Source organism: Acanthaster planci, linkage group LG18, assembly GCF_054643075.1.
Source record: "Acanthaster planci isolate LZ-2023a linkage group LG18, COTS_SCS, whole genome shotgun sequence".
In the NCBI taxonomy this organism is placed as follows: domain Eukaryota; kingdom Metazoa; phylum Echinodermata; class Asteroidea; order Valvatida; family Acanthasteridae; genus Acanthaster; species Acanthaster planci.
In genome coordinates, this window is record NC_141794.1 from 962,271 (window position 1) to 975,296 (window position 13,026).

A 13,026-nucleotide genomic window follows, 5' to 3' on the forward strand; every position below is an offset into this window, starting at 1 on the left:
AAAACTTTCATTTGCATGCCAGCTTTGAATTGCTTCTGCCAACACTACACATGGTTTCATTATCTACCGAAATGCAATTGGACATTTCGTTTTGAATTGTCTTAGTTGGTCAATTAATTTCTGTAAACACAGTCAGAACACAGTTAAAATGTAAAGGGACCGTTGACGATTCTGTCCCCAGGCTGCATGACAAGGCCAAACGAGTGGCCTTTTCAGAGACATGCGCATGCGCAGCCTCTCTACTCAAACGTCAGGGCAACAAAGTTTTGGAGTTTTCATTTGAACAACTTTTGACCCAACTGTTCTATTATTGGGCCTATGCCCACAAGTCACTTGCACCTCTGGGCCCCTCGTTTCCAAAACTCCTGATTAGTTTTTTCCACCCTTGCCCAGCCGAGATGTCTCCTGATTTCCCCGAGGGTTGAGAATCTCTTACGTCGGTGTTTTCAGAATAAATACAGTCTGCTATTATTAATGGCCGTCGTGGGAGCGACGTCATTTGCAGTTTCGGGGTAAAATCAGAGTTCAGAAATTTGTGAAAGGATCAACGGCATATGGGATTTTTTTCAATTTGCTTCTTTGGAAATGTTATGAAGCAGAGAAGGGAGAAAGCGATTGAGAATAATGCGTTCAGAAATAGTTGTTCCAACAAACATCTGCATCTTTTCAAGTTTAAATGTCGTTTCCATGTTACATGTTCGCATTGCCATTGACGCACATTGAACGGGCGTAAAGGGAATAGAACACTCAAGGCTCGCTGCCAAAACCAGTGTCATTCTTCAAACTGCGGCTTCGATCAGCCATTGGTGTCAAAATTTAATCTTCTCCGCAGAAGGCCATATAATGCCTCACTCTTGACACCGACCCGTTGTTTGTTGAATGTACGTCAGATGGTGTTCTCCTTGAAGTCTGAGCTGCAGAAATTGTCCTCTCGGTTGGACCATTCATCAGATCCGTCAACGGTATCGGGCAAAGGGTGCATGATTTTGTCATGGCGAAAAAAGATGCCTCACCTTCCGGCTGTGGATGTCTTTATACACTGAAATGTTTTTAATGGTGGTTATAATGTTTATCGAGCTATTACTTGATCCAGTTTGGAGAAGGAATTAGTTGAAGTCAAAAAGATATGACTTTTCAACTCACCATTCAGAACTAAGACAAATAGAGATAGGAAACGGCCTGTAAAACGCCTGCTCTGAAATCTCAATTCAGTCTCAATGTTTTGAGGTGGACTGTTTGATAAAATGGTCCACAATAACTGGATTTTTTTTGGTGCAAATTGTTACCTGCACACACAGCATCGAAAGCACATAACCGCACCTTTGGCGGCCTGTATATATATCAAACCTGAAAAAATTCGCTGAAGCCTTTTCTAGACAAAAAATTCATACTCACGAAAAGTCAACATCTGTTGTAATTTCATTTCGCTGTAAGTGCCGTGGAGTCCAACGGTCCATGTTTAAATCACGAACGGGGAAAAGACCATGTTACGTGTTAATCAATGCAGTTTGTTTGATATGCCGGTCCCAGGGCGGCTCACACAGATCGAAGGCTTTGATCGTCAGTGTGTGTGACTAGCGAAAAAAGTCAACAATCCCAGAATCATTGTTTGATTTGGTTTGATCCTCGATTCTTTGGTGATAAATTGCTTTTTTGTGAAGGAAAGAGAGTGTTTTTCGCATTTTTAACTTTTCCTGTCTGGCGCTGTAATTTTAGATTGGGAAAAGCAGTCACTTTTGTACGTCGATCGATGGAGGACAGACGACAACATGTCCCCTTCTCATCTTAACGTCATTCTAACACAGAGAACCTCAGGTGTTCTAGCTTCTGCCGATCCTTCCAGGCTCCTTCTGCCTGTAGATAACGATCAACGCTTATGGCGACCCCTGGAGCATCGCAAGGCAGCCAAAATTGTAGAGGAACATTTTTAAATTCCCGATCTCAAGTAGAATTCTGAATATTGGCTTTCGCGGCCGTTATGGTTATGGTTGATGCCAAACTTGGTGCCTTTTCGTGGATTTTTGAAACTGCTAAATGTGAAGTCTATTCATGATGACTTAGAGTGAGAAAATTCACAAGGAATGGCATGCCTGTGAAACCATTTTCTTTGTAGAATGGACAGCGTGCACGCAGTTATAATTTGCGAGAACTATTAGGGCGCTTTCATTTTCCAGAAGAGTTGTAACAGTTTGCAACGTTTCGTCCGATCAGTTAGATTGAATTTGCTCCACGAGAGCTCGCGTTAAATTTAGACTCAGTTGTCTGCGCTGATCAGCGACGGAAATTTCAAAATTGAATGTGCCACTGATGTGCCAATTTCGGCCAAGCCACCAAGACAGCGAGCCAATCTGCACTTGGAGCGTTCAAAGAGGACAAAAAGCCAAGAAACAGGACGGCCAATAAGTTCAGAATTAAGACCACTGCCAATAGGCTGTCTTCACGCTTAACTGTATGTACATACAGAGAAAAAAGACGCAAAACCTTTTCAAGTAACTACCGTTAGTTAATTGTGTATCTCTTGATCATTTTGAGATCAGTAAGTCATTTGCAGAAAAAGAGGATTGTATAAGGGTAATTCCGGAAATTAGGGGTACATTTTTTTCGTGTCAGTGTCAGGTCTGACATATGAGATTGTAAGTTCAGAACACATTTCTAATTTCCAGGAGTGATGAATTAATGCAAATTTCCTACCAAACAAGTATTAATAGTTTGAAATCAATTCCGCTAATGTTCCCATGTCAAATACCAAAGGTCAGATGTAACAGAGACACAAAATCTCACACTTTTTGACAACTAATTTCTGGAATTACCCATAAGCTTTCCCCAAGACATAATGGAAATATACAATTTGCACCTCTGTTATGCGTTCCGAAGATGCCATTCATAGACTCATTTTCACATTTAAAACCCGCAGAGCTGGAATGTCGAGGGGATAAAAAAATCAAAACTATGGCAATTCAAGATGCCATGGGCTCGGTTCTCCAAACAAGCTTTCGAAGAAGCAATTCTTGTGCAGGTGGTTCTCAGTAGATTATACCCGTAGCGGTCATTAGGACTTTAGAACTGGATATTACAGATGCCGTCAGAACTACTAATCAAACTTTATCCTTTTTTAGGGAAGTTTAAAAGTCGCTTGCAGAATTTTGTACTACAGGACAGCAACCTTGGTAACCTTTTATACATTAAAGGATTTTATCTTACTTACGTTATTCACACCAGTCTCAATCCATGACGAAATCGCACAATCACCACTTTAATTGCCCTTTCTGTGGTTCACCACTCCACAATCAAATAATAATAATATTATTAATTTATATAGCGCAAATTAACTTAAAAATTAAGATCAAATGCGCTTTACAAAATTAATTATATAGAAATTACAGATAAGATCTATAAACTTCAAACTGAAATTAAAAGATTACGAATATGCTCTCGTAAATAAAAACGTTTTAACTAAAGATTTAAAACGATTAAAATCTTGTTCAGCTCATATATCATTGGGCAATTGGCTCCACAGTGCAGGGGCTGCTGCAGTGAATGATCTGTCGCCAAGTTTCTTTTTAGTCGCATGTGGTGGAACCAAAAGTAACTCGTTGTTAGATCTCAAGGCATAGTTGGACCTTTTCTTTATCTTAATTAGATCGTAAAGATATACTGGAGCAAGGCCGTGAACGGCTTTGAAAGACAGTAGCGGAATTTTAAAATCGATTCTATAATCTGACTGGTAACCAATGTAAATCACAAAGAACAGGACTGATGTAGCTGAAACGTGGACTACCTTTAATAAGCTTAGCAGCAGCGTTTTGCGGTAATGCATAATAAAGACCGTTGCAATAGTCAATACGTCCCATTACAAGACCATAATTAATATCTGAACGGCGTGACGACTAAGATATTTCCGAATTCTCCGAATATTAAAGATGTGATAAAAAGAAACTTTACAAACACGAGAAATATGAGGTAAAAAGGTCATGTTGGGATCAAACCGAACCAAAAAGCACGTATTGTTAACATCTCCAGTCTTTTCTTCCACATCTCATTTCGCTGAGGATTTTATCGGAGCCAATTCGGAATTAGAATTGGCCTATTTGGACAAGTCCACGGCAAATTTGAGCAGCGTAGGGATAAATATGTACCCTTGCGATTTCACAAATTGGCAGGGAGCAGATGGACTGCAATCGAGACTAAACACGAGCGAGGCATGTCGGTTTATCTAGCTCGAAACCTTACCCCTTCCCAAGTCTCAGCTAACTTACATTGGTTCCGGAGGTCAGACAAAAGAATGGACTTTGCTAATATTCGAGTTCTCTTGGTATTTTGAACACTGTTCAATATCAGTAGTTGTTCTTCTTAGTGATTGTGTGGCCTGTGGCTCCTTTTTTGGAAAGGCAAAGCCCACCTTTCTTTTGCTGATACCTTATCTGATTGCATTTTTCTCAACCTTAACCGTCTCGTGGATATTACGTCATTTTTTATATTTAATATAAACATGAAATAATACATTAATATGGAGATCGAGCTATCCCATCGTTACACTGTTCCAGTGGTTTATGAAAAGAATTGAAATTCAAGAGCTTGCTTCAAGAACTGCCAAATTTTGCATTTCAGAATAATTATTGTCTGCATTGTTGTTAGGGTGTCGAATTTCAGTCCGTTGTGAATACAGTAAGTAAAAAACCGTCCGAAGTGCAATCAATTTTCCTTGCGAGTTTACCTTGTTGAGATCTTTGTCGTCCAATGCAATAACTTTCTCTTATTTGTTGTCAGAGCTGACGAGCGCCAACATGGACAGTAACAGCTCAGCGTCACACGTTGACTATTACTCCAAACATCCGGTCAAAGACATCCTGATAGCGACCTTTGTGCCCGTCTTTATTGTAAGCCTGATTGGCAATCTGCTGGTCGTCTACGTCATCGTGCGCAATCGCAGTATGCACACTGTTACCAACTTCTTCCTGTTGAACCTGGCTGTGTCCGACCTCTTGGTGACGCTCTTCTGCATCATTCCCACCCTGCTCTACTTCATCCAGGTGAACTGGTCGTTGGGAGTGTTCATCTGTAAGGCCCACAAGGCAACCCTCACCGTGACGACCACGGCTTCTATCTTTATGTTGACGGTCATCTCCATGGAGCGCTACATCGTCATACTGCATCCCTTTCATACCAAGCGGATTCTGACCGTTCAGCGGCTGATTGGTGTGGTGGTCGCCGTGTGGTTGTTAAGCATCGTCCTCAGTATACCCATGTGCATATCGTACGACGTGCTACCAGGCTACGTGGAAGGTATGTACTGTGGGGCGACCGCCGAATACATAGAGAATGGCGCCAGAATCCAGTTTATAGCCATGCTGTTCGTCTGCTACTTGGTGCCATTGGTTATCATGTTGGTGCTATACACAAGAATTGGCTGGGGACTTTGGACACCAAGCCGAACGGGCGATAACTCTTTGTCTGCTCTGCCAGGCCCGAGTGGCAAGAAGTCAAAAACGTATATGAAAGTGACATACAAAGGGAATAAAGCCGTTTCGAGCGTGGAAGAGAAAAGCCCCGTGCCCCCAGGAGAGGGGCTGCGAATTCACATTGGTCGTCAGATTTCCCCTCCCCCTGGGGAGAGCACGAGTGCTCATAGTGACAGTGACGACACACCACGGAAGACACTGCTCCGTAACTGCAGCAGCGAGCCGTCCAGACCGATCAACAGGGGCGACGTCCAGGAGAAAATCGGCCCGTTTTTCATAGATTACCCGGAGGAGACCGACATCGAGCAGACTGAAACCGTGGAATCGAATAATACTGCGGTTCTGTGGAGGTCCTGCAACGACATACTGCTGTGCTCAGGTGGCGACAAATCAGCCAGCACGCGGTACGAGGCACGCGGGATCGAAACCGAAAAGACTGGCATCGATTCCAACGGAATCGGATCCCACCAGGCAATGTCAAAATCGGAGAATGAGCTTAACTCACACCAAATTACAGACGAAGGGAATCAGAGCGCCCCCAGCGGCGATGGCAGAGGAATTGCAGACACCGACAAAGAAAATTCTCAGTATCTTAATCCTGGTAGGACTTACGGTGGCTTCAAGTCGCGCCTGGGTAGCAAATCCGAGGGGGACAAGAGGCCAGCCAACAGGAAATATGAGCCTGCCGCTGCCAGCGGGCAAGCCTCACCTACCTACGGCCGAGCAAATCCCCACGCTCTCTCCCGCCAGTGTATGAAGAAGACGCCCAGCAAACGTAAGCGGAACGCTGAGGCGGTCATGCACGCCCGTCGGAAGGTCATCCGCCTGTTGGTTGTCATGGTTGTCTGCTTTGCGGTTTGCCTCTTCCCGCTCCAGCTCATTTCCGTCTGGAGTCTGTTTGCTATCTTTAGTGACCAGTCGGAAGGGGGCGCCCTGGTCACCGCCTTCACCTACCTGGCCTATTTCTCCAACAGCGCCATCAACCCCTTCCTCTACGCCTTCCTCTCGGACAATTTCCGCTCCAAGATGCGGGAGACGCTCCTCTGCATATCCAGCCGCACCCGTCGACAAGTCAGCCTGAGGCAGATGAGGCTGAAGAGCGTCACCTCGGACGCTTTCACCGAATCGGAACTCATGCCCAGCTGACTATTATCGAAATAATAAATGAGCACTAGTGGGCGGACAGAACATCTTAATGGCCTGTTACCTACATCAGAGTCAACCTGACTAAATCCTCCCTGACAGGCTCTCCAGGCAAACCTTTCAGTACAACACGGATAAAGACAGTTACTGAGGCAAAACGTGTCACGGACACTGATTGTTTTTTCAGCTTTGGAGCAAGTCGAGAGGATCTTAAAGTGCAGACATCTGCTGCTGGCATTGCCGTCAGCCTTGAAAAAAGACTTTCGAACTTGCCACTGCTTTATTGACTAAAATTCCTAATCGCTCTGTTAACAGACAGCCCTAGCCTGGCGTCAGGCCTAACTCATGAGAGATACAACAGGCATTGACACTGGCCTGATTAGGAGAAGCAGCGACCGCCGCGCGGTGGACCGCCTGTGCAACGATACATGTAGGCAAAGTCATGTGTCGTAGTACGATTTCAGGCGACACTTATCTTCGTCTGCCTTTGCTCTGCCAGTTTTGCGGAACTACACGCATTTTGCAGTTCTTGTGAATGAGAAGAACGCCCTCTTTCTGTGAGGTACAGACATTTTGGAGTGGATAGCCCTAGATACCTAACCGGGTAGTAACCATGCTGAACGTGACGCGTTCAAATTAAAATGTAAATGTATCAAATTGCCATTCTCGAGGAATGAAGGACACAATCGAAGTCTTGCCTGCTTGATTCCGAGCATGGATGGATGGGTCTCGCTTCGAGCCTGCCGAGAGAATCAAGATGTTGGTTACTTCATTTAAAACACTCATCCGTTGAGGAAGCTAAGACTGTTATGAAGACCACATGGTATTTAGAGGCTGAACGCTTTGAGACCTAAGATAAAGTCCAAAAAGGCACAAGATTTCCAGACTTTTTTATGCCATAAAACTGCAGCTTCTGTGTATGTGCTCTAAACCCTAAAGCAGGGATGTCGATGAAAACCACTTAATGAAAAGGACACTACTTATCTTTTTCACAAACGATTTCCTTGAGTCATAAGCAAAGCGTTGTAATTAGACATGTACCTATAGCTAAAGGTAGTACCCCAAGTCATTGCACTTTTAATTATATCGGGAAATAAAATGATGCTTGGTAAGTGTTTTTTCCTGAAGTTTTCTCCTTTGTGTCAACATTGCTAAGCTCCCATTTCAAAGCATTGAATAGTGTAGTGAAAGCTTGGCTTGTTTAATGCAAATATTATGGAATTTTAAATATTATGGTATTCTAAAAGCTGCCTGTCTTGTCCTTCCCGAAGAGAGAGAACTATTCCCAAGGAGACGGAATACAATGGCAGGAATTGGAGTTGATATTCGTTGTGTTTTGCTGCCAACGAAACTCAGACTAGAATAAAAACAAACATCAGTAAAATGTGGATCACGGAATTGCTTTTGTCAAAATCATTACACTCTGGCAATCCTTACACCGGTTTTGGGGTTTTTTTTGTCCCTGAATCTTTTTTTTTTCAGATTAGACATTGAAGATATAAAATGCCCTTGAAAAAGTCGTACTTCATACTTTAAAGAATGAATCATTTCCTAGGGGTGGTAAATGCCGTCCAGGAAAGACATTGATTGACAAAATGTTGTCCTGGCTTCACAAAGATCGCTAGCTGAAAGACAACGCGGCTAACTTTATTCATGTTCAACTTCACTTCCTTCCATTTTGTCTTTGTCTCTTGCCGTTTGTAATGTTGCTTCAAATTATCGCTGAGTTTTGTGATGGGAATAAAGCTTATTTTGTCAATGGAAAACCGTAATCGTTCCAAACAAGTTGCATCATTCGGCCTGTAACGTGTCTGCGACGTTCTGAATATCTGAAGTGTGCGTTGCTGCTTTCAAAACACGCATGTGCGCAGCGATCGTATGCGTTCAACTCATGCGCAAAGGAATAATCAGTGATGGTGGCATTAGAAAAACACCCTTACTTAGTCTCAGGCTCGCTGTCCAGGTCAGAACATCTTGACCTTCGGCCTTTCTGAAGGAGCTTTGTCATGATAATACTTCCATGGAATTCCCACGAACATTATACATCAAATGGTTGATTTGATTTTGCAATTTTTCTCACGATTCAGGGACATTTATTGAACGGTTTTCCCTACGTGTTTGTAACATACAATTACCGGCTCACAGCAGTGGACAACACAGCGGCTTTCTTGAGCGACAAAAATCCCCAGCAGCCAATTATTTCCATGGTTGCATAAGGAAGGTCCCCTGATTTCCAAAAAGGCCTCATAGTCAAGCGCAGTGCTCTGATCTGACGCATCCGTGAACTGGAACGTGCTTTCATATCATGAGGGCAAGGGACCTCGGTACTGTATCTCTGACTAATGCCTTTTCCCAAGGCTAAGTTGAAATCACACGGTATTCGGATGGCAAGTCCAGCATTGGTCGTGTCGTGTTGCGTGTCATGCGCGTTACTTACAGCAAAAGTTCGAATGGCTGGAAAATCTGTTGAACCTAGCAATCGAGACGCCACTTTTTACGGTGAATGTTCTGTGGGCTTTAAGTTTTCTTTTTGCGGACTAAACTAAAGTTTTGATATCCAGCGATGTCATTGGAGTACTACGCATGTCGTCATGGACTCCAAACGTCTTTGGTACATTCTGTGGACTGTACTCTGGATCATCGAGCATCGGGAGTGCCACAGCATTCCAACAAGTAAGCTCACTTAGTTTTACAAGCTGAATTGTGTTCATGGTTAATTTACATACATTTACGTAGCCACATAAGCCTGAATTAATTACGCTACTCTTTAAGCTACGAACTTTATCCCAACTTCGCCCAAATGATGTTACAACAAAATAGGTATACTGAAAACAAATTTTCAAACTTTCCAAATGTGTGATTTCATTGAGCTGTTGGTTCTCAAGGTGGCGTTCTGATCTCTTCTTGTTGCTTTAAATGTGGTAATGAACCCTCATCTGTGGGTTTCTTGGGTGTGACCTGAAATCAGGAGGAAAAAAATTAATATAATCGAACTGAGGTTCTCTTTGTCCCGTATTGCACAGACATTAGCTCCATCTCCTTTCGGATCAGTGGCCACATTTCAGGGTATTCTTGTAATCGTCGAGATTATCTGCATACCGAACGAAAAACAGGTGCCATACTTAACTTCAATAGTTGCCTTTCAGTGCAATCATTTTTGGGGGGGGTGTACCGGATTACCCTCTTTCTGACGAGTGTTATCGCCAAGTTTGCCTGTCCCGATCCCCCGCCTTAACTACAAACTCTGCCGCAGCAGACAGCTGCTCAATGTCCACTGCCTGTCTTGCCCGCCGGAGGGAGAGAAGTGTCTCGACTTGCGGGTCAGCTAGGGGTCAATGATGCGAGTGTAATTTATATTTCCGTGTAGCGCTCGGTAAACAAGAGGCACTAAAGATGATGATGATAGGCTTTACCTTTCTGATGGTTTAGTCAAAGACAGATGTCGTCCTTAAAACGCTTTGGAACAGAGCACCCCTCTAGGACACAGGTGTGTTAATTGATGTGCAAGGATCTCTTCACTTTGTCCTTTGAGTGGCATTTGTTTATGCTGTAGCTCCCTGTAACTCGTCCTTTTCATGTAAATTGGTCTGTACATGACGGCCACCCGAGGACATCAGCTGCCAATCGAGGACATCTTGATTGCCTTCCAATAATCGTGGGGCGTCCTCGTTTGTAAAAATACACTCTATGCGCTCTCACAGTTTTTTGTATCGTGGTCTTTGCGGAGACCTGACAGAAGGATATACATCCTTGCTTGCTTTGACATCCACCTTCTTGACATAGTGGGCGTAGTAGCAAATCTCCCAAGGGTTTTTCTGAACTTGAGAAAAATTAGAGCCACATTAGTCCAAATTACGACAGCGTGGGCGGACGCACACCAAGATTGCACCAACAGAGCGTGGTTGTCGCGTCTTTCTTGTTAACACTCTTTTTGTACGAATATATTACAGCTAGAGAAACTCAACCTCGCTTTGATGCTCTGTGTGGCAAACTAGCAATTCCAAAACTGCTTTAACATTGTCAAGAAAGAGCATGAATTCCAGAGGGACTAGGTGTGTCATTACATTTCGACTGACTGAAACAAATTCACTTGCTATTGATAAGTAATTGAGGCAAGGGGGTGTTTTTTTGCTGTCGAAAGGTCTGGCTGTTCAAATTGCACGGTTTCCTCCCTTTGATGTGCACAGACGTGGCTATCAGGAACGCACACTACTGCTTAAAATCTATGATTTCCCAAGCGATCTTTCTGATTTTGTTCCCCATGGGAAAAAAATCTTGCCAGAACAAATGGGGCCCACCTTTGTCACTTTCCCCCTGGTTGATGGTTACTCTGTCTCAGAAAGTGCTCTGTAGTTTGGAAATCCCGCGAAAGAAGTCCCTCTTATAGCCACGCCACGTTAACATTGCTCGTTGTCCGCTTATCACGTAGTTACTTTTATCGAACCTTTGCCAACAGCCCGTCCCAGGGGATTATATGGATGGAAAGAACTCCAAAAAGGATGACGTAAAATATTTTGCGTCATAATAATCTCATGGAAATGTATCCGAAGGTTTAATTTTTGGATATGATCTGGCACAGATTTACGAGATTAAAGAAGGGAATAAAAAAAAGTAAAGATGCTCAAATTTTTTCGACTATAAAAAGTCTCGACCTTAATTTTTTTTGCAAAGAATTATGCGAAGCTTAATAACCGTTTCAAAAATTACCATGCATGATTACGGTTTAATCTGCTTAGAGAAGACGCCTACCGTAAGCCGTACAGTCGTACCTTCATCTGTAGTTTGACTTTGAACGATAAAGGTAAGAAGTATTGACTTCTTTATCTTGATCAACCCCCCCCCGCGCAGTGTGTTTTCTTCCTTTCAGTTGCTTGCAATAATTAAAAATCGACGAACTCACCCACATTGCGACAATCCAAGGCACCGATTGCCACGGTCTATTTCCTGCGGATTTTTGCCAACGTGAGGCCCTAAATCTCAACGGAAAGAACCAGTGATCGCCATTTGGAATACCAATTCAATTCGTTACGACAGTCATGCATGATATGTGTTTTGATATCCGTTCAAATTTTACCGAATGCTTCAGAGAAGTGAAATGTCTCGGTCTGTACTGTTCCACATAAAGCAGTTTTGAATTTGCACTCCTCTGCTGTTCACAGGTGGCGAATGGTTCAGGTTTGTCGTCCTTGAGAGTAATATCCTTTAAACATTTTTTTAATTATTTTTTGTTCTTAAGTAGTGAAGTTTTTAAAGAGACAGTGACGACTGTTTTAAGTGTATACACGTTTATTAAATTAAGTTTAAAGATCAGTGTGGAACTTCGGGGTCCGTTGAAAAAGATTTGTAGGCACACGTGAGAGGGAGAACACGTGTGCAGGGTCTTAGTGACAAGAATTGAGTCATGCTTTCCGGTTGTTCGGTCATTTTTCCCTCTACTGTGGAAAAAAACCGATCTCATTATAATTTGGGCTTGACCTTGGACTTGCTGGGATGGGTGACTCGGCCCGATGCCGGCAGGTTGACAGAAAGGAACCCTGTAGTCGAGAGGGGGTCTCGGAATAAGTGCTCAACAGGTGGATTTGTCAAGAGAACATGAAAGTGATTTCTGAGTCAAAAGAGGAGTGTTTCACACAAGCTTTGTCCTGTGACGCATTTGTTTGGCTTCGGGGTTTCCTCTACAGTCGACAAAGAGTGACCAAATATTTCTACAACTGTTAGCTCGAATAAACTAGAAAACGATGAAATCTTCTGCCTTTCGATTTTTCGGGGCATGTTCATGACTCCGTCCAATCAGTAACCCCAGCAGCCAAAAGTTAAATTAAAATATGTCCATGTTGAATTTTCTGTAGTGTTTCAAGATAAACCTTAACAGGAAATGTTCTGTGGAGTTTCCAACACTTGGTGTAAATGATGGAAGAAAGTTAACAAGTCTTCGAGCCTCGTTAGTGTGTCAACTTCAAACAAGACAAACAAGAATGTTTTATGCATGGATAATTTAGGGAATTCAAGTTAAGTGGCCTCGTGATCATGATCATGTGTTGTTCATATCGTCTTTTAGACGAAACTTTGCATATTCCTACTGGTCGGGTCTACCTTCTTCATGTGCTGGCTACAGCGGAAGGCGGTCCTAATCGCTACCATGAATCACAGGAAATGGAACTAAACTTCACTAAACTTGTCAAGTCCTCGTCTTACCCAGAAATTTGCCTGATAGTCAGTCCCCAGGAGATGTGATCAGTATCAGAAGGGGCTATTCCCTACTTGATAGAATCTTGGAACAAAAATAGCCATGCCGTCGCATTTCTAAGTTTCATTTAAAATCCGTTGCTTGTGTGTTGGTTTAGTTTAAGCAAGCTGTGCAGAACATCCTTCATTCGGGATATTTATTACACGTGTCACCCGATTGGACCTATTTCAGTTTGAG

General features: G+C 43.1%; 2 protein-coding genes across 5 annotated transcripts in view; both read left to right on the top strand.

Moving 5' to 3' along the window:
* The window catches only part of LOC110978238 (uncharacterized), a 29,420-nt gene extending 21,052 nt beyond the window's left edge, over positions 1–8,368 (top strand). For both annotated transcript variants that reach the window (XM_022233095.2, XM_087148503.1), the window contains exon 2: positions 4,768–8,368. In XM_022233095.2, coding sequence (XP_022088787.2) covers positions 4,785–6,605 — 1,821 coding nt within the window. In that variant the 5' untranslated portion in view covers positions 4,768–4,784 and the 3' untranslated portion in view covers positions 6,606–8,368. The remainder of the gene's footprint in view (positions 1–4,767) is intronic.
* LOC110978277 (uncharacterized) overlaps positions 1–13,026 on the top strand; it is a 116,533-nt gene that overhangs the window by 97,535 nt on the left and 5,972 nt on the right. Inside the window, exon 1 of one of the 3 annotated variants that reach the window (XM_022233155.2) lies at positions 8,497–9,275. The exons of the other annotated variants lie outside the window; for them this stretch is intronic. Within the exon in view, the coding sequence (XP_022088847.2) occupies positions 9,194–9,275 (82 nt within the window). The 5' untranslated portion in view covers positions 8,497–9,193. Of the gene's footprint in view, positions 1–8,496; positions 9,276–13,026 lie in introns of those variants that run through there. 3 annotated transcript variants of the gene reach the window in all.